This window comes from Cydia splendana, chromosome 8 (assembly GCF_910591565.1).
Source record: "Cydia splendana chromosome 8, ilCydSple1.2, whole genome shotgun sequence".
Lineage (NCBI taxonomy): Eukaryota > Metazoa > Arthropoda > Insecta > Lepidoptera > Tortricidae > Cydia > Cydia splendana.
Window position 1 is genome coordinate 1,827,825 of NC_085967.1, and position 23,144 is coordinate 1,850,968.

At 36.9% G+C, this 23,144-nt stretch overlaps 1 protein-coding gene across 11 annotated transcripts in view; it reads right to left on the minus strand.

The window, feature by feature from the left end:
• The window catches only part of LOC134792614 (disintegrin and metalloproteinase domain-containing protein 11), a 721,926-nt gene that overhangs the window by 307,987 nt on the left and 390,795 nt on the right, over window positions 1-23,144 (minus strand). For all 11 annotated transcript variants that reach the window (XM_063763848.1, XM_063763854.1, XM_063763849.1 and 8 more), the window contains one exon: window positions 15,924-15,974. In XM_063763848.1, coding sequence (XP_063619918.1) covers window positions 15,924-15,974 — 51 coding nt within the window. The remainder of the gene's footprint in view (window positions 1-15,923; window positions 15,975-23,144) is intronic.

Here is a 23,144-nt window from a genome sequence, read left to right on the forward strand (position 1 = left end):
TCCGACCACCAAGCGAGAGTCTCTCAAGATGTTGGTCGAGACTCTTCGCTATTAGACCGTTCACTGAAACGACTATCGGGACAATTATCGTCGAATCAACATCCCACATGGCGGTTATCTCGTGAGCCAAGTCTAGGTACTTACTGGACTTGTCCTTCTCGGCCTTCACGAGATTCTCATCATGGGGGATGGCGATGTCAACGAGCACGGCCCGACGTTGCGATCGATCTATTATATTACAATATCAGGCTTATTGGCTACAATAGTCCTATCAGTGATGATAGATCGATCCCAATAGAGCGTGGCACGACCATTCTCGAGAACAGGCGCAGGTAAGTACTTGTAGTACGGTACTTCGCGGTCCACAGGCCATATAGAAGAGCAAGTTGCTGGTGAATAATCCTGGCTACGAGATTATGTCTGTGCAAGTACTCGCCGTTAGCAAGATGAGAACAACCGGAAATGATATGCCTGAGTGACTCTCCGGGACGGCGGCATGCCCGACAAATGGACGGTAAGGTCGTCATATGTATTATTACGTTTAATTACAAATTATATATTTTTTCTCGAAATATATTTTAAATAGATATTTTGTATTTTAAATATGATTTAATAAAACTGAAAAATATTTTATTAGGATATTTTACGAAATAAGATATAAAACTCAACTGGACGTAACGCATAGTAAAGAATCAACTTGAATGTTAGGTACTACACCATTCCAAGAACAAAATAAATAAATAGTCAAAACAGAATTTGCCTAGTACAACTTCAACATTTAAAGTGCTTGCAAACACTATAAAAGACTTGACAAGATACTTCAAGTACCTACCTAAATCTTACGTTATTCAAGACTTCAGAACTTCAAGGTAGCAAGTCACAACTCTTTGAAAGTGCTCGGATGCCTCAACTGTCGACTTGAGCAATTTAAAATTTCAACTACTAACAATCTGGGAGTGAAGTCAGACGTCTCTGTGTCAGAGTTACCCTTTTGAGTGTACTTGTTATTTAGGATAACAAGCACAGTTTGTTACAATATAATATAATTAAAACGTTTCTTCCAGAGTGATATTAAAATTAATTAAAATGTCAATAATAGATTTTTAAATGTCGTGAGGCATAGGTACTTACTTTTACTTTACTTTTTGTCGAGCGTTTTTCGACTTAAAATACGTGAGTGACCCGTTTTTAATATATTTAATATGTCTGTGCCTCACGGAAGATTTGTTATTAAAATAGGTACTTACTTTAACTAGCTAATTAATTAACTCACGTAGGTATTTTTGGTTACTGGCGCGACATGTCCGCCATGTCTATGACGATGTGCGCGGCCATCGTGAATACTACTCATGAACTAGTAGTGCTTGAAAATAGACTTAACTTTCCGAAACATGTCACGCTAGAGACTAAAAATACGTGAGTTAAGTAAACCGTATATTATTAGTTAATGTCACTCATGTTTTGTAGGTCACTTAGTAACTCAGCATGTTTCGAACCTTATGGTTCGCATGCACTTCTTTATAGAAGAACCTGTTTTAGGTACTTTTTATGGATACTAGACGCTATATTTACCCAAAAAAAGACATTACTTTGACGTGACGTAGTAATAAATAAGTAAGTACCAAGACATTAGAAAATCTCGTATCCGATGTTGAAAATTTGACAATCAAGCTACATTGCAATTTCATTTTTAGGAGTTTACGAATGACAATGGATTTTTGCTGTGATACTTGTCCTAATATTCCTGATATATTGTGTAATACCTATATGCAGTTCAACCTAACACTAAAAAGCCGTGTTAAAATGAGATGAAAAATGAACTGTTAAACCGTTCAGCCCGTAACGAGAGTTGGCACGGACGGCGATTGGGCCCAGCGATGGAGCCTGAATTCGTAATGCCGGTTGCACTTTATGAAAAAGGTTTATTTCATTTTATTATTCAATATCGGATCAAAGGGACTGGTAAAGATCACTTATCAAGCAGAAGATGTAACATATTTTTTACGGTGTAAAAAATTTTGCTCATTTTATACCGGTTCTTTTTCGGAGTTATTATTAAATGAATATTTATAATAAAATTCCAAATATAACCCTGGACTGACGTGCTTCATCTTACAATACAACTTAAGCCGAACACACTGAATATGTATATGACTTTATAATTATGTTGTTGTAATTATTAAATTCTAATTGATTGCCTTAATTTAATTATATGTTATCTACTTGTGCCATACGACTAAATAATTAGAATACTATAAATATTTCTATGCATAAAATACAACTATAAAGTTTACTAGTTGTTGCCTTAATTTTCTCAAGTTTGGCACTCATTTTCTTTCTAAATCTATGAATAGCTTTCAGGTATTATGTATAGGTACTTACGGCGCGATTCGGAAAACGAATTAGAGATTCACTAGATATGAAATAGTAAAGATATGTGACGTTCTATGGCAGCCAGCAGCTTACGCTTATAATTAACGCCGGTCCAATATTCATCCGGGGCAATGGTACCCTTTGCCATGGAACGTCACATATCTTTATTATGTCATATCTGGTGAATCTCTAATTCATTTCCCGAATCGCGCTGTTAGTTTTGTGGATTTTAGGGAGTTTTTTTTTCAGAGCAATCAGTTTTTATTTAGTATCCATTAAAACGCATATGCGTGCTTTTGCTATTAGGAACATAATACCTATCAATTGATTTAAATTTCTGTGGATCATATTAAAAATTAATTCAAATACTTATTATAAAGTAGACATTCCACCTGACACGAATCAACTGAATCCCTCAACATATTTAGCACGGAACGCAAACACCATATTAAAATTAACCCCGAAACTGCAGCAGCGAAGATATGCAAATAGAAATTACCGGTACCACATCGGTAGTGGTATGAATAACACCGCGTACCGGTATCGCATGCACGCAGGTTAAATGCAGGCTGATGCATAATTCAGGTGTCATCCGCGCGGCACGACCGCGTGGAGGGTTGAATTATGAAAATATGTAACTAGTGTAATGCCATGGATAAAATTAAAGGATCGAAGAAATGTTTCATCATCCAACAATTGAAATGAAATGTATCGCGTATACCCGTTTATACAACATTGTGCAACGAGAGGGGGAGGGAAATATTGCAAAATAGAGTCTATAAATAGATAACCTGCGGCTGTCATGAATTAAAGACTCGAGTTTTCAATATTCTTACACACAACAAGCGAAATTAATCTTAAATACCATGACATTTCAGACATTCGTCCGCCATATTGTATTTTTTGACAGGTTAAGTCGAAGGCACAGAACCCATCCGACATTTAGCCACGATAGAAAATTGTATAAAAATATTTCTATTACATTTGGCCACCATTTCGTTAACATTTTGATCCACCAGCCATTTTCTTGCCTAGCAACATGTCCCGCATATCTCCATTTTAGTTTGGTAATGACGTAATATGTACGCCCTTGCACCTTAAGGGGCCCACTGATTAACAGTCCGCCGGACGGTATCGGCCTGTCAGTTGTTCGGAACTGTCAAAATTTTGTTCTAACTGATAGGCCGATACCGTCCGGCGGACTGTTAATCAGTGGGCCCCTTTAGTGCGGGGTCGAATCTGGACGTTCCTAACTCGATCTCATTGGAGCTTGATGCCGAGAATGGCGCGCTCCAAAAATATACAAAATCGTAACAAAATATTTCACGGTTGTAACGCTCCGCGACTCCGTTCTGTTTGTCAAAGACTGAAATTCAAACAAATCCTTTAAAATCATGACACGAGCTCACTCCGCTCAAAATAGTTTTACGCCAAGTTTATATTAAAGTGTTTCCGAACAGGGACCTAAGATTTTCTTAATAAACACTTTAGACAACAGCTTGCCTGTCGCCCGCGGTTTTAACTTTTAAATAGAGTGAGTTAAACTAAGTCTTCGCTTTGCAAGTTATAGAGAAGTTTTCCTTTGAAGGTTTGCCGAGTGAAACTTGTGTGTATCATGTTTTAGGGTTTTAGAGTGTAAAATGGAGTGAGGAAGCTAAATTTACGACTTGTCGATAGCAAATTGCTATATGGAGGTTTTCGGGGGCGATAAATCGATCTAGCTAGGTTTTATCTCTGGGAAAACGTGAATTTTTGAGTTTTTATATGTTTTCCGAGCCTCCCAGATTACAGTACAATACCTATAATTAATTAATTAAACATGCAGTTTGAGCGAAGTGATGCATTTGCACTACTCATTACCTTTAAAGGGGCCCACTGATTAACAGCCCGCCGGCCGGTATCGGCCTGTCAGTTAGAACAAAATTTTGACAGTTCCGAATAACTGACAGGCCGATACCGTCCGGCGGACAGTTAATCAGTGGGCCCCTTTATAGGTTTCTGTGGCGCATCTCTGTTTTAAGTTATTTGTATTCTTTCTTATGATATAAATAAATAAATACCTATACTTATACAGAATAATATTTCACAGAATATAATAGATTAAAAATGCTCTAGTATTAATGCCATAAAGTGGCCAGTTCAATTTTCGTACTAAACTAACCACTTTTGTATCTTGAACATACCTCCTGTATGATTAGAAATTTATTTGCATGAATCCAAAAATAATTGCATATCTGTTGTAGGCAAATGTGTTTCGTCGCAATATCCGTTTTGTATGAAAATTTTAAAAAGCCATAAAATACTTATCGACGCTCATTCTATTAAAAATCAAGCAATTAATATTATCAGGTTTTTGTAAATGGCTATAATTTTGTCATAAAGCAAATTACGCCATAAAGCATCACAATTTTTTAGCACGAAAAATTACAAACTCGCGTCCCCTTTAAATATCTTGAATTTTTATAAGCTTTTCCAATTTGAACGATGTTATCCTATGAACTCTTTTGTCCCCCCGGTCCCCCGTCACACATGCTCTTTTAATTATACACTGTCAGTCAATTAAATTGAACAGGTAATTTGCGAGTTCACGGGTGTACACGTCTGGACAAAGGTGTCAGTGGGCCGTGCATATCGGCACATTATACCATGCCTCGTGTGTTAATATGAAATAGCTATGGGCAGTTTTAATAGCACTTGGTGTATTTAAGAATTTGTTAAGAATTGTATGTTTTCTGGTCATGCACTATATGTAGAGCAGATAATTTAAAGGAGTTGTAGTGACAAATAAATATATATTACACTTCAAAATATGTCTTTCAAAATGGAAGCTTTTTCTCTCAACGTATCAGTTATATAATTCAGTGAGCAAATACTAATTACAACTTTAATACCATTATGCATACGCCATTGTAAGATCGATTACATTGTAATATAATATATGTTTGCGTTTTTTTAGATTTAATTATAATTCTATTAAATTGGTACAACGCTTTGATTTTCTTACATCGATTGAGAATATAAGGCCAAAAATACATTCCAAAAGAGATCTTTATAAGGAAGAAGATATATTCTATTGTCAAATTTGTAATTCATTATATAAATAGCATCTTCAGCTACTCCTCAATGTAATACCACCACTGCTGCTGCCAGCATGTTGCTAGAAGCCACCAGCAACATGCTGAGATGGGGCCATTTCGTGGCACTTTAATCTTATTTTGTGTTTTCTTTTATATTATGTATTGTCTCGTTTGTTTGTGCTTACGAATAAAATCTATTCTATTATATTCTATTCTAATACAAGTATCTCTAGATAAAACCATAGTATTCCACTAAAACTGAAACCATAGGACACCACAATGAGTCCGCTACTTTCCACCATCCACATTAAACCCCAATACAATAGGTTTTGTTGCCGAGTTTTGATGAACGCCATTATTAATGACATCACGCGGGACAAAGGACAACGGGAATTAATTAACGAGCTTAGACTTAGAACAAAACAGACTATCTACATAGGATTAACATGTCAGTTTATACCTTCTTCTTCTACGCTTTAAACTAAAAAGCCTAACTCCATGAGAAACGCATGGCGGTTATAGTTGAATTATCGAGAAGATGGAATTGCATTTGTAGTGGTTGTATGCTGATAGTACAAGAAAATAGAAAATTCAAATATAGAATGCCTGTAAACAAACAATACTACATATGCAATTCCACGCTCTCGATGATACGACTATACTACCGTCTTGCTAATTGCGCTTGAAACTCTGTTTAAATAAAATAGTTTATGAGTAATGTAAGGCGGTTACATCTGTTTAATTTTGTATAGAATTTTAGAGAAGTTGTAGCTGTTAATTATGTTGCTAAATGTTGTATTTGGACGCAAGGTGTTAGACTTGCAAAAGTTGTGTAACAACCACACAGGCTCACATTCACTGATGAGAAGTGGGACCACGCTAGGTGTGTTCATTTCGTATTGGAAATGGGGCGCCCTTATTAATAAACTTTACGGGCCAGATTCAGTTAAATTATGTTTTATCCTTTTCTTACTAATACATAAGTCAGAATGACAGATAAAGACAAACGATTCATAGCTAATTCAGGCCAGTAACGCGTTTATCAATAACGCCATAAAGAACTTTTCAGATAGAAGGGGTTTGCAAAATTACGAATTATAAATTAAAAGTTAATACAAAGATCAGAATCATGTACCTATACTTACTAACAAACAAGAAACTACAACTCAATAATATAAGTGTGTAGTACATTTTACCTGTCTTAATAAAACAATATCTATTCAAACAGCTGTCATTTTTCTGGATACTACTGTACTGTTTTTCGCCCCTCAAGCTTTGCTTATTTATAACACATCCACAACGAGGCACAAACTATTTCCAACATCGTTACATAAAAGTATTAAAACATACGTGACAGGAACACAGCCGCGACATGAAAAACCGTCGTCGTGTCACGCCCCGGACGTGACACGACCCGGCCGTGTCGGGATGCATGCACTAGACTAGAAGATCAGTGCTGTTGGTATTAACTAGCTTTAAATGTTGAAGGTTTAATAGTGGATATAATAGGTATTTAAAAACTTTCGCGTTTTGAACACATATTAACTCACAATTATTATAGAAGGGTCTACCGCGAATTTATTTTATTACCTTTATTTACCGACGTTTCGACTCAGGTTTCACTGGTCGTGGTCGCGGCTAACTGACGTCCCAGTTAATAGTGGATGTTTTTCAGTCATATTGAGCAATTTCTATTGATCAGATGTTAAAAGAAAATCATTAAACAGTACACATTTAGACATAAATATAATGATATCTATTATCTAGTGAACTCCAAGACCAGGTTGAGCAGGATGTTTTTTATATTTGCTTATTATGTAACTGTTGCACAAAATACTATAAGAATTGATCCATATATTTTGCAGAATTGTTCAAATTGAGATAGCCTGATAGGTTAACACAACTGTTATCAACGAAAGACAATTGGTTAAGGATATCTGAACCTAATGAGAGGACGTAGGTGCCTACAAAAGTTTTATAACGGCATTTTTTTCCAACATTTTTTATCCAAAAAAAAATTACTTACCAACCTCACTCATTACTTTTGTAATTAATAACCCGAAACAAAAGCGAGATTTACGCCGAAACTTTGACACCGCAATACAAAACTCAAACTCTGCGTAAAGTCGGCGTAAAAACCGTTAATCCTGCCGAGTTGAAAAGTAAACAGCCTTGTTCTGGCCAGCAATAAAGAATGCTCATCGTAAAATGCTCGGGTTATTAGCTCATTACTTGAGAACGCAATAAAATGGTGCGTTAAAAATGTTGCTGGAAAAACTCAAGTTTAAGATGGAGATCAGTTTTAGTGGAACTAAATTGTACCTACTTCTTTGTCTTTATTCTGCGGTTGTGGTTTTACGAGCGCTAAAGCGAAGTTTTATTCCATGAAATGAGTTGCATAGTCCTTCCGTAAGGCTCTCTAATCATTTAATTTTATGATGACGAAAATATAACAGGTTTTTTTTTTCATAGATCGATTAGATTATAGATTAAGATTAATTACGATTCATAAGACCTTGTTGCTAGGCCTACATGAATAAAGTATAATTTTGATTTGATTGATTTTGATTTTGATTATATAAAACATTTAGCTGATTTCATGAATAGAAATTTACCTACGGCGCGATTCGGGAAATGTATTCGAGATTCACTAGATATGAAATAGTAAAGATATGTGACGTTCGACGGCAAAAGGTACCTTATGGCAGCTGGCGCTTACGCTATTATTAACGCCGCTTCAATATTCAGCCGAGGTAATGGTACCTTTTGCCGTAGAACGTCACATATCTTTACTATTTCATATCTAGTGCATCTCTAATTCATTTCCCGAATCTCTATCTCAAATTTTTCAGGAAAGTGTTTTAAAGACAAAAAGACGGAAAAAAATCAAAAAGATAAATCCTGGCGAATATAAAGACGCTGTATGATGAACATCATTGCTTTTTTATTTTACCTGATTATTAATTCTCCCACAAAATGTTTATGTACCTACGCATGCCAACTAAAAGGCTGATAAATGCAAGCCAAAGACGTCCACGCTGCACCCTTCCTTTGTTAACTATAATCGATCCAATGCACATCAAAGCCTTAAAAATCGTACGTGCATAAAATCTTAGCTACAGCTGTGTTATTCCGAATATCTACCGAGCACATTTGAGTTACACCGGGGTTTTTTAACAGTTATGGCCCGGATGCGGGCCCTTTAAGCCAAATATTGAGGGATTTTCGCTATTTGTGTTTCATATCAAAACTTAAGACTAATGTTAGTAAATTAGGTGATCCATTTCTATACCGACTTTTAGAAAAACCCAACCAGGTCTATGATATGACCGTAACGTTCTAATTCTATCACATAATTGAAAGTCACGTATGATACGGCTCACAATAAAAAGCGAAACCATCATATCCCTACACTACCCTACCTACAGTACAGTAACCAGGAAGGGGTGGCATTCAGCCCTTTCACGTGAAACAAAGTGAGTGGTCAAGGGCCAGGCGCACTACAGCCCCTTTGTGCGCCGTGATATATGTACACTAATAAAAGGGCACATAGGGCAGCTAGGGCTATCAAATTCATGCCGTTATACTTTGCGTTAAATTCACGGAAAAACGAAGTTCCGTTTATTTAACCTCTAGCCGCCCAGAGACCTATAAAAAGGTCTCTTGTTCCGTTTTATTTTGAACTTCGTGTTGACAAAATAAACTTTCATTTTGCTTGGCAAGGTTTGACGTATGGGCGGCTAGAGGTTAAGTTTGCATATTGAATGTAACTTAGCAGACTATAAACTATAGATGAGAGCCCTTACAGATTCGTCATGTCCGTTTGTATCTGTGTGCTCGGATAGTTTATATGTAATTAATTCATTTACCTATTTTAAGATCGGATCGAATCTGGTCCACCTGGTCCTTGGCAAATTTGATGAAGCCTGCGTTGCTGATCACGAACTATGGATTGACCGACATGTAACTTGGCATTATTAATAAAGTATTTGTATTTGACTAATACTTGCTACTACTTATATTTTTGTTTTATTTAAGTCATAACTCTGATATTTTATATTACACAAAAGTTAAAAGTAAATTAAATATATCTTAATATCGTAAAATACACTGGATCTTAATATCGCAAAATACACTGGATCTTAATATCGTAAAATACACTGGATCTTAATATCGTAAAATACATCGCTCATCGATTACTTCTGCTCTTTAAGCATGTTGGACAAACGGCCATTCGGACAGCGCTTTAACGAATCACCTATAACGGTAGAACTCGTTACCTCGGTGCCTTATGACAATAATATTTCACCTTCCACCACCACGAGGAGCCATATTGGCAAATATATTTCCCCAGGCTACGTGTGGGCGCAAGACTTCCACGATAATCGTAAGCTGAAATCGTTTATTAATCCCATAAATTTGAGGCGTAAAATTTTACGTCGTTACGTCGTGGGTTATCTGCGGATTGTGAGCTGATAGGGTACAATTATATGCATATGCGTTACCTATATCGCAGAATACAGAAATGAAAAGACAATGAAAATGACAATGAAACTTTGAAAATATGTATAGCTTTTATGTAAATGGCGCTTTTGTTCGGAAATACAGTGAGTTGGGGTTTTCGGAGGTGAAAAATCGATCTAGCGAGGTCTTATCTCTGGGAAAACGCGCATTTTTTAGTTTTTATATGTTTTCCGAGCAAAGCTCTGTCTCCCAGATATTTAAATATAAAAAGCGCTCCTATTCCCGTTTCATGAATTCCAATATTTTGTTTCGAATTGTTAGGTAGAATTGAAAATGAATCCATTTGAATAACAAATGTGAATAAAAAAAAATCTTGTATTAAGTATATCGAAATTTTTTATAGAACAAGTGGGAATTAATACGATAAAAAATCCACGAATTAAGATACCTATCGAATATTTCAAGTCTGATTGGCTAGACGATCGTAAAACTCAAGTTTGCCAGTGAATTGGACTTTCTAAGACTTATTTTAGAAACAGAATGACCTAAGTCCACGTAAATATTTACGTCATTGTAGACACTAAATTTATAGCAAATTAGCACTACAATTGAATACTTAACCGGGATTATTGTTCATTTATTCTGAAGCCCGGTTTTAGTGCCAGTTCGTTTTGTTCGGTATTTTATGACGCTGTTACGATTTAAAAAGTATTAAAGTAACAAAATGTTGCTATGTTATGACGATGATGGCAAAAAGTCATTTTCCCAACTGATCTACGAGCGCACCTATTCCAGTCGTTATTGTAATATAAAATATAGCTCATGTTATATTAAAGTTAAACTCTCATCATAGTTATTTACATTCCACAGTTTGAGCGTATACATACATTACATGTAATGTATGTATGTAGGTATATGCTTTATTGTACATACAAATAAAAACAAGAGAAACACAGTAAATTATATACAACAAAGACGAATTTATCCCTGTATGGGATTTGTTCCTGTTAACCATTGATGAAATGAGTAGAAGAAGTAACTTTGAATGACAAACAAAAACAAAAGTATTCAATCACTAAAATTAATAAAATGCAAGTTTTGAATACACAAACACATTGCTACAAATAAACATGAATAGAAATATAACAATAAAAGAATGTATAGGTATATATAATTATAATATACTCCTCAAAAGAAAACATACACTATACATATTATATCCGAGATACAAGCCCGTCCGTTCACAATATTTATATCAAAACATCACCGCTGTAGCGATCGCGATTGGAGTTCGGTAAACTGACATGTTTACACACACCTCAGGTATACAACCACTATAACACAAACAAGCAATAAACACATTTAGATATCTGTATAAAGTAACTTTTTTTTAACGTTAGCGAAGGTCTTCGTTTCAGCCTTGGAAAAAATACATTCGTATGTCCGGATGTCCTCTACATTCTTAAACGATTCTCGTGAAATTTTGTGAGCAGGTTCGATGATTAAAAATTTTTTTTGTCTATTCAGTTTTTTTTAATTTATCAAAATGGCTAAGCCATACATTTATTCAATTTTAAGTTATGCTTGCGAGGTCTGCAGCTCACAGAGCTACTAATACCTATCCAGAATCATGGATCGCGTTTTAGACAGTTGATGATTTTTCTTTACGTGTCTCGGTTGCATCTTCAACTATTATTTCGGACCTGAGTCCACTTTCCGGCTTTATCTCTTCCAATTAATTATTATTAAAACAAGCTCTGTCAAAAAAATGTAACACAGTTTTATTGCTGACTGTTCTTCTTCTCATTTGTATGCTTATTGTCATCACATCTCGCACATCCCAGCATGAGTGTTCTTGATCTACTTACACATGAACACGTATCATGAAATTACTCACACCCCGCGTACTTGACTTAAAACCCTCAACCACCCATAACGAGAATTAATCCATCACTCAAATAAATTCATTCCACTGAAATCGCCTATTCAATCGTCATACGTCCTTATTCCGGCGCCAAATCGATTCGAAATCGATTTGCAGACGAGTCACGTCCCTCGGGCGCGTGGTCGCGTGTATGAATGTAAGAATTTACATGCATTGGTATGTAAATGCCGGAGGCGAGTCGAACTGCCGTGTTTCGATTGTGATAACGCGGAATACGCCTGTTTATTTCGTTCGCGTAATATCTTAATGTAGGAGTTATAGTATGGAAGTGCTCGTAGATAAGCGGTAAGGCGGCTTTCAAATCGGAGAATATTGGTTCAAACCCGGGCTCGTGTCAAGGAATATCGCAGGAATTATGTACGACTTCGTTATCACTTGATAATTATTCGTTAATTAGTGAATAACCAATTATGGGAAGAAATCTATATACAGTTGAAAATATATTTTATACGTACTATTAACGACATCTTATTTACATACGTACTGGTTGGTATACACAATACACGTCTCATACAAACTTTCCCAACTGATCTAATGGAGCACCAACTCCAAACAAACGATCTTTTAATTATTATTTTTAAAAATTTTGTACGCATTCTGAGATTCGTTCCGACATTTCAATTTACTTAAGCACAATCTAAGTAGCTGATGTCTAAGTAGCTGATTTGTTTTTGTAAGCACTTGACGAAGCCTGCGTTCCTTATTACGAACTTTCTCTGGAACGTTTGAGTAAACAATTAGATATTCACTAAGCCCTGCCACAATTTTAGGAAAAGCGGATCAATACGCGCTGTCACGTCAAAGGCTGTACCTATTTAATCTACAACTTGTTTGCGTACGTGTCGTGTATACACGACTACACGTCGCATGTAAACGACATCGCTCACCTCGCGATTTATGCCAAATGCTATCGTAAAAACGATTGAGCTACGGAAGATGGAAGCGAATTCCCTTTTCAAAATGGCGTATGTCGACAAATGTGCCGCGGCGCTTGGGACTATTTGTGCAGATTCTCAGTTAGCGCTCGTATTTTGCCAGGTCAATTTGTGTATTGAATTTAAGATTACATGTTTGAGAATTACATTTCCAGTACGGTGTATCACGTAAATGAACAAGATAGCGCTGAAAATAACACTAAGTAAATAGGTATTGTAGTAAGAACGTATCAACATAATAGTAAGGCAGCGGAATAGGTTTACGTTACTTTTCGTTCATGTCATATCGGATATGTGAGCCATTTAGGGTTCACTTTACATTGGACATTTCATACAGTTAGTATGACAACCAAATTAGCTTGAACCCTAAATGGATCAACAATGAAAGTCTGTGACCGTACGAGTATTAGGGCATTTTTACACACGATTACGTAGTTTCACTCCGTCTACAAATATGCAGCCACATAAAAGTGTTTAGGCATGGCATAGAGAAATTTAAAGATGTGGAACATTCCACAATTGTTTTAATAGCAGTCAAACTGTGCTTTAAATAAAGTGACCATAACTTGTTTCATTTTAAATTGTTATAGTTACGCAAGTTTGGCAAAAAATCGCAAAAAAAAAATCGAAAACTCATAATTTTTGTCACCAAACCCACATATTAGAAGTGTAAATATTTTAAATATAAACATGAACCAGTGATTTCCAACAGCAGCCGTTTTAGCTCTAACATCAGCAGTAAACAACCAGCTGACTGACACTTACAGTGACAAAAGTACCAACACCACCACACACACATGACACAGCATGACACCGTCAGGGGTCGCGAACACAACATTTTAGCGTACGTGACATTCTCTGATATGGTGACATTTTGTGAACGTGATAAACGCTGAGGGGGTGTCCGTAAACATTTGTATATAACTAAGCATAATAATAAGCATAAATACATGACATTAAAGCTCTCCAAAGGCTCTCTCTACGTGTTGGATCTATATCCCCACGCAAGCCTATCAAAAAAAGACCGGGATTTATAGGCCCGTGATATCTAAGGAGCATAAATACGACGATAAACAAAATAATATACTCTTGTAGTTTTACCTACTATAAATCAACATTTTCAAAAAATAAGTTTTTACTCCACAGAATGATGTGCGGTGAACCACTAATTTTCCTTGATAAATATTTATACATGTATAGTGTTTACAAGTACCTACCTAGTCTTCGTAACTAATAAAGGAGCTTGCATATTTATTTGGTAAGTACCAAATGTCAATTTTCATATTTATAAGCTTTTGAAATTGTATTATATACTTAAGTAATAAAAATGTACATATATTGTGAACAGGTCTCGCTCGTGTTATTTCATTAGTGGGCTTGAAGAATTACATTTTTCTCGCCGTGTATTTCGAGATAAAACGTGTTCCACGTGTAGAACTTCCCGAATCATAAAAAGCATTCCTTTTCATTATAATTCTGAACCCGTACCTATGAATCTAAATTCCTTGCGCCCACATCAAAGGCGCCAAACTAGTTTTCTCCTAACCTGCACGGGTTGTTCCAAATTTGTATCAACCACAGGCGAAAATTTTGAATCAAGTGAACCAAAATATGTGTGGTCTCAGATCACGCCGTTGTAAAGAATGTTGAGATCAAAGTTGCCTGAATCAAACTCTGGCCTGTACTCTGCAAGTTTTTGGAATACAGCCCCCGTTTGAAGCGGTTTTGATGGGCTACTGACTATTGGTGAATTCGTTTGGCGTTGGTATATTCAGGGAAGTTATGTTTTGTTTTGAAATTGTTTATTAGAAAATGTTTTACTTATTTAACTAGATTTTAATCTAAAACTGTGATTCATGCAGGTATTTTTTGTAGTTCATCTCATCTGTTAGAATTCAGAAATTTATATTATTTGTAAAAATAATTTGTTTCCGTATTTTAAGAAATATATTTTCAGATTGAAGCAACTTTACAGTTGCACCTTAATCTTATTTTATAAGATCATTTATTACACGTGTTCGCTTAAGTAAGTCTTCATCACCTGGCAACTACATTATGAATATTTTCCTCCTATTTTTCCTTGACGATATCATTATACGACGATACCGATTCTGATAACTATTTACTACATTATTAACATCATATTGCGTAAAATGCTCATTACTTCTAAGCTATGCGAAATATGAAGAAATATCAACAACAACAACGACAGACGACTTAGCCTTCGAAATGGTTATAGCGTACTTTCCTCCCTCCCTGAGGAACGGTGTCTGGCTCGTTATTTTCCATCCCACCCACGTCATACCTTCACAAGAACCAGTGTCAAGTGAGATCTCTTATCGCGCATAGTTGTTATGAATCTCAAGGCCATACTTATGCTAGTTTAGCATAGGACGGGAATGAGAGACGTTGTCTGGAAATTTCGCATTTCAGATGATTTTGTGTAACGAGTCAGTGAATTTTTCAAGAATCACATTATACGCACGAGATATCGCCCAGACGGCAGCCGGTTCCTTAATTTTGTGATATTAGCTCTAAATTTAGAATATTGGGTAGTTGGATAAGTCATAATGAACAATTTGAGCGCTGAGCTAGGTACCAATATTACTTTGCAGGCGACATAACACAAAACATTATGTTATTTAATAAAGGACCAAGTTGTTTCTTTTAGAATTTTCTAAATAGTTTCTTATTACTTCATCATTTTCATCTAAATTCCGATACCACTGTTTTTTTTTCATTATAACTTATGCAGCGGTGGCTGAGCCGACTTTGAATCCGGAGGTTCAAAATACTGGCTCGTATAATATACCGGTCAATGAGTTTTTTGGAACTTATGTGCGGAATACAATTTAATATTGACCACTAGCTATACGGTGAAGGAAAACATCGTTAGGAAATCTGCATATATCCGCGAATAAATTCAAAGGTGTATGTGAAGTTCCCAACCCCGCATTGGGCCAGAGTAAGGACTATAGCCGGAGCTATAGCGCGCTTAATTATTTATTCATTTATAAGTTAACTTCAGACACAGTCAGATAGTTAAATCTAAGCGGCCAAGGTGCTCAAAAACATCTGAATTTGCACTTTAAAGGCTTTGTTCATTTGTATATTACAGTAGGTACTTACCGACTGGGCTTTCTTCATTCCAAAATGAATCGTCCAGTGTGTAATCAGCTTCTGTAACAAACAAACGAAATGAATTAATAATTGACCTTTTCTTAGTACAGTTGCCATTAGATATATCGGAGCGGCCAAGGTGCTCACGAATATCTGAACACGCCTCTATTGTAAAGGCGTTAGAGTGCGCGTTGAGATATTGTGAACTCCTTGGCCTTTCCGATATATCTGACACTATACAGCCTATACTATATCTGGCGACTATACAGTTTGCATCGTAGTAGCGTATTCGACTATGCGTCAAAAGTACCTACCATTCTCGAATAGCTTCACAAAAAAGAGATGTGGCTCTATCTTCTTCTTCCTCGCGTTATCCCGGCATTTTGCCACAGCTCATGGGAGCCTGGAGTCTCGCTTTACAACTAATTCCAAGAATTGACGTAGACACTAGTTTTAACGAAAGCGACTGCCATCTGACCTTCCAACCCAGAGGGGAAACTAGGCCTTATTGGAATTAGTCCGGTTTCCTCACGATGTTTTCCTTCACCGTAAAGCGACTGGTAAATATCAAATGATATTTCGTACAAAACTCAGTGGTACGCGCCGGGGTTTGAACCCGCGACCTCCGGATTGCAAGTCGCACGCTCTTACGGCTAGGCCACCAGTGCTTCTCAAGATATGGCTCTATATGTAAATCTATTAGGCTGTGGTTCATACTTTTGAACGCGAACTTTAGAGATAATACTAGGTACAATTTGGAAAAGTATTAGACTTATTAGAGGGTGGCAGATACTTTCGGCGCGTTGTTTCATCCGCTACTATTGATGCTCACTGTACATCTTAGTCTCCTGAGTCTCCCGGGGCAAGGTACCAGCAACTTAAGAAGCGTATTTTTGTTTCATTGTTTATTTATCAGAATGGGTTCCGTTACAACTGACAGCCAGACTTATGTGACTATTAGTCACTTTCTTTTCTTTGGTACCTAGGTAAGTTTACCTTCTGAGCCCTTGTTGTGATAAATTGTAGAGTTATAAAAAAAATATTTTGAACTATTATCAACATAATTTAGAATTAAACCCAAGTCATCAAAACCTCTCAATGAAGTAATAAGCTCTTAAAACCTCAAATTGTAAGCAAGTAAATCTTTCATATCTAAGTAAATCTTGCCTATCAATACTTTGCCGAAGTAAGTTTACTTAACTAAACAAATACCTGCAAGCTGGAGGAAATTAAAGCATGACTATCAGAATCGCGCGGTCGCAAAGAAGATCATTACCAACGCAAAAAACCCGTAACAAAAAATAATTACCAGCGCCCAAATTAAGCAATAAGGGTTGTACTGGTGACGTCACATTCAGCGGGATACCATTGTTGTTATGATTGCCTCGTTAGTATTGCCAGACCAAAGTGCTGAGGTTTAATTTTGTTTTATAAGTGTGCGTGTTTTGGAGTGTAAGGTTCTGGTACGTCGTTGTTTTGTAAGTACCGTAAAATGTAGGTACATTTTACGCTTGGAGCAAAGTAGGTACTTTGCTCCAAAATTATAGGCTAATATAATAATATATAAGTAGGCTGATAATATATATATATATATATATATATATATATATATATATATATATATATATATATATATATATATATATATATATATATATATATTATATTTATATATTTATTTGAAATAACCTTGTTGACAATATATATATATATGTATATATCCTGTGGCCCCACACTAGGCTATGCCTGTGACGTGGCAGACGAGCTTTCAATTTGTAAGCAAAAGGTTAAGAAGAAACTAATCTAATAAACTAATAATTAAGGAAATTATGAAATTCAAACAAAGAAAAAAGGAATGAAAAAATGGTATAGTTAAGATCTTTCAACCAGTTCTTAATTATGAATTTTGCTTCAAGAGGAGACTTTTCGGATATGTTGCATGCCTTTACTACTGAATTGTAAATATACGGATGCAGGAAGTTAGGAAAACGCCTCGCGAATGTGGTTTTTACGATGGGCGTAGGAATTCTAAAGACTCGATTACGAATTAGGGTAATATATTCTTCAGAGTTTATAGTTTTTTGATGCACGTGAGTTGCAACTCGTAGGATTAATAATTGCCTGACACTAAGAACATCCGCGTCTTTATAAAGGGAAACAGTCGGAAACAACCCGGGTTTCCCGAGCATGACCTTGAGCACAAACCTTTGGGCCCTTTCGAGAGGCAGTAGTGCAGAGCTAGTGGAGCCACCCCACACACCAATGCAGTATGATAGGATGGATTCACAAATCGAAGTGTATACAAGCTTAAGCAACTCCCTCATAGCAGAATTTCGTAGCAGCTTCATAATGAATACAACCTTTCGGACTCTAGCAGACAACAATTCGATGTGCTTTTTGAAATTAAGATTTTCATCAAGCGTAATGCCTAGGTACTTTACGGTGGTACAGTTACTAACCACATCGAAAACTCTACTCGAGTGAATAGCTGGGTCATCCTCTGCACTGCCACAAGAAAGCTTGAGATCTGGTCGCGAGCTAGGGGCAGAAGAGGCCGTTTTATGAAAAACATAAGTATTTTGTTTTTGAAATATTAAGTGAAAGCAGGTTGTCAGCGAGCCACTTGGCAATCACAGTCAAACCTGTCTCTGCTACCGCGAAGCAACGAGCCCAGGAGACATCGTGAAACAGCAGAGCAGTGTCGTCTGCGTAGCAGATAATTTCTGCCTGACTGACGGGTAGAGAGATTAAGTCATTGAGGTAGATCAGAAATAGAGTGGGACCGAGGACGCTTCCCTGTGGCACACCGAAGGTTATCGGGGCTGAATCACTGACTAAAGTGCCGAGTCTTACTCACTGCTTCCGGTTTGTAAGGTAGCTTTGGAACCAGCTCCATGCGATACCGCGAATGCCGATTTAAAGTAGACCATCACTAAATAGTATCATATTGTAACACTTAAATGAGGTTATAATTATGGTTGTCATATATAAAAACTGTAAGAGCACAGTGGGGAGCATTTTACTTAATTTATTTGAGAATAAGGCTAAAAATTTTACTTGTTTAAGTATATTTTGAGAACTGCGTAACATACTTAATGAGTTTACTGAGGTAGGGAACTACTAACTTAATTTCATCTCGCTTGAATCTTGAGCTATCCAACTGGGGAATTTTTCCATTTTCCACCTGATAGAAAATCGGATCCATAATACAAAGTTATTCTTGTTCTTTGTGAATAAGTTCCTATATATTGTGGACCTGCATTTATCCTTTAACCTGTCAACGCAATTAATTAATTATCTTTTATTTATCTATAAAGATTAACAGTTTGCTACATCTTTGAAGTTGGTACGGAACTCTAATCTAGGATACCGTCAAAAGCAGAGCAGGACTCAAGTAGTTATGGACACTTTTTACTATTAATAAATTCACTTAACTAAAGTAATAATAACAACGTTCGTGCTTGACGTCCCTCCCATTTCCTATTATCATATATGAGACATAATAATAATGTTATTACTACCGACTTTGCCCTTTAAACAATAATGATACCGGAACGGCATCGTAACCTTTTATAGCACAATAAGAGCTTTTTGTCTTGCTTACTTTACAAATATTGTACGAGCTCGTACGATGAGCGACAAAAGTAGCGAAGCAATATTACATGCTTAAAATACGTATAGAAACCTTATGCTTTTTACAATAGAGTCTTATGTAGATCAATCTGGGTGATTTGTTTGGAGTACTATATTTGTTGCTCACTGTACGTGCCTTGTAAGGGGGACGCGGGAAAGTTTCAAGTACTTATTAATTTTGAAGGGGGTTTATCTTATAGCAAACATATAGGTAGGTACATATAGTTTCGCTGAGCATAGTTTTGCCAAAATACTGTGAGAAGGTAAATTTTATTTCGTTTGCCAACATCGACCCGACGACGACCGGTCCGGCCTAGTGGGTAGTGACCCTGCCCGCGAAGCCGATGGTCCTGGGTTCGAATCCCAGTAAGGGCATTTATTTGTGTGATGAACACTAATATTTGTTCCTGAGTCATGGGTGTTTTCTATGTATATAAGTATGTATTTATCTATATAAGTATGTATATCGTCGCCTAGTACAACACCCATAGTACAAGCTTTGCTTAGTTTGGGGCTAGGTTGATCTGTGTAAGATGTCCCCAATATTTATTTATTATTATTCTCTTTATTTATTTTTCGTCTTAAGTTAGGTATTTTTATAATATGAATATAAAAGTAAAATATAAAAACACTTACAAAACAATAAAAAATACATATAAACACATTATAAAAAACCTAACCTAGGGTGCCGCCGGCAGCGGGGCAGGGCCCAAGCTACCGGTGGTCAGGGCCGCAGAGTGAGGAACCGACGTACTATACGCGCCGTGTCCAAAATTACCGCCTTCTGCATCTGACCCTTGATCCAACCACCCAGCGAGAGTCTCTCTAGGTGTTGGTCGAGACTCTTCGCTATGAGACCGTTCGCTGACACGACTATCGGAACAATGATCGTCGAGTCAACATCCCACATGGCGGTAATCTCATGAGCTAAGTCTAGGTACTTTCTGGACTTGTCCTTCTCGGCCTTCACGAGATTCTCATCATGGGGGATGGTGACGTCGACGAGCACAGTCCGGCGCTGCGATCGGTCTATCAGTACGATGTCAGGCTTATTGGCAACAATAGTCCTGTCAGTGATGATAGATCGATCCCAATAGAGCGTGGCACGACCATTTTCGAGAACTGGTGCAGGTGAGTACTTGTAGTACGGCACTTCACGGTCTACAAGGCCGTATAGGGTTATTCCCACTAGTTACCACCAAGTTCTTACCAGTGGTAACTACTGGGAATTTTTTTCCCACCTTTTACCACTGGTAACTACTGGGATAAAAAATTCCCACTAGTTACCACCAACTCGCCTTGGTGGTACCACTGGTAAAAGGTGGGAATTTCTTTTCCCAGTAGTTACCACCAAAATATTGTTAGAATTCAATACTAATAAAAACAGTATAAATAGTATAGTATAAATGTAGCGTGCTGTAATAAATAATTATATGTCAGTTAGTGATTCAATAAACTGCTCTAAAAGTGATCAAAAATATTAAGTGTAAGGTATAAGTGTAAAAACTAAAATAGAAGAGTCTCATTTTAGTTAAGTACAAATTAATAGCGGATGGTGCTGGGCCTAAAATACGGCGTTGCGTGAACAAGAGATCTCCTTTGGCAGAATTGGTCCTTAGGACTCAAGGATGGATTTAAGAAGTGGAGCCACCGAGATTTTGGATGTAAATTTTTAGGGGGGGGGGGGGGGGGGGGGCCTCAACTTGATCTTGATATCTATATCATTTAAGCTACTAGGCCAAGTTTGGTATCGTTTTCGTATAAATCGGGGATGCCGAATTCATTTCTGATATCATAATGACACCATTCAGAAGTAAAAACACATAAAATATTAAAAAAAACCGCTAAACCAATTTAGTTAAAATTTGGTACAGAGATAGTTTGAGTTCCAGGGATTACATAGCCTACTTTAAATCTCAAAAATCATCCTTTAAGGGTGTGAAAAGGGAGGTGGAAATTTGTATGGGGATCCAATAACCGCTGAACCGATTTAGATACAATTTGGTATAGAGATATTTTGAGTCCCGGGGAAGAACATAGGATAGTTTTTATTTAAAAAAAATCTCTTGAAAGTGAAAAGGAAGGTGTAAGATTGTATGGGGAATCAATAACGGCTAAACCGATTTAGATGTAAATCTATGTCTACATTTTTGATTTATATAAAATGATACTAAACTTGACATAGAACCTAAACTTAAACAATTATTAACATCAGACGTCGCCGACGCTTAAAACCCCCCCCCACCCCCCACTTGCATCAATAATCTGGATGGCTCCACTTCTTAATTCCATCCTTGGGTCCTAAGGACCAATCCTGCCAAAGGAAATCTCTTGTTCATGCAACGCCGTGGTTGACCTTTTTATGCTCTGAGGACACTCAACTATTATCCGGATTAAATTATCTTATTACATAACTGTAAATTGAATTACATATTTATACAAACGAACAAACAAATCAGTCAAAAACCGACAGAACTGATTTCGTTTTATTATTTACAGCTAATTCATTTCGTTCTATTATAACACGACGCAGAGCTGGAATATGTAGGTATTCATAATTTGTAGTCAGGCTATATAAATAACTACAGGGCATGGTTGTTATTAAAACCGCTTAGGGCGCGCTTCGGATGGGCTGACTGCTCGGACTAACCAGCCAAGGCTCGCATTCCAATTACGCTCGGGTAGTACATCGCTCGGTCATGTTACGCTGGTTGGCTCGATTGCTTAATCACCCACTCTAGCGGGATGGTAATAACACTCTAACAGAGGGGCATCAGGTACTATTTGTTAGGTAATAAGATAAATTTAATCCGGATAATAAGTTAATTTCTACTTAACTAGAATGAGACTCTTCTATTTTAGTTTTTACACTTATATCGGTAAAACTGTTTTAATATTTTTGACCACTTTTAAAGCAGTTTACTGAATCACTAACTGACACATAATTATTTATTACAGCACGCTACATTTAAACTATACTATTTATACTGTTTTTATTAGTATTGAATTCTAACAATATTTTGGTGGTAACTACTGGGAAAAAAAATTCCCACCTTTTACCAGTGGTAACTACTGGGAATAAAAATTCTCAGTAGTTACCACCAAGGCGAGTTGGTGGTAACTAGTGGGAATTTTTTTTCCCAGTAGTTACCAGTGGTAAAAGGTGGGAAAAAAATTCCCAGTAGTTACCACTGGTAAGAACTTGGTGGTATCTAGTGGGAATAACCCGCCGTATAGGAGGGCAAGCTGCTGGTGAATAATTCTGGCTACGAGATTATGTCTGTGCAAGTACTCGCCGTTAGCAAGATGAGAACAACCGGAGATAATATGCCTGAGTGACTCTCCGGGACGGCGGCATGCCCGACAAATGTCGACCGTACCGTCCTTCAGGATATATCTCCGGTAGTTATTCGTCATGATAACTTCGTCCGCAATTGCACAGGCAAAACCCTCGGTTTCTCCGAAGAGATCCCCGAATCGTAGCCAGTTCACCGACGCGGGTAGGTCTACATCGGGCCCCATGAGGGCCTTGTAGAACCGCCCGTGTAGCTGCTTATCCTTCCATACCGCCTTGCGGTCCTCGGTGCTTAGTACTAC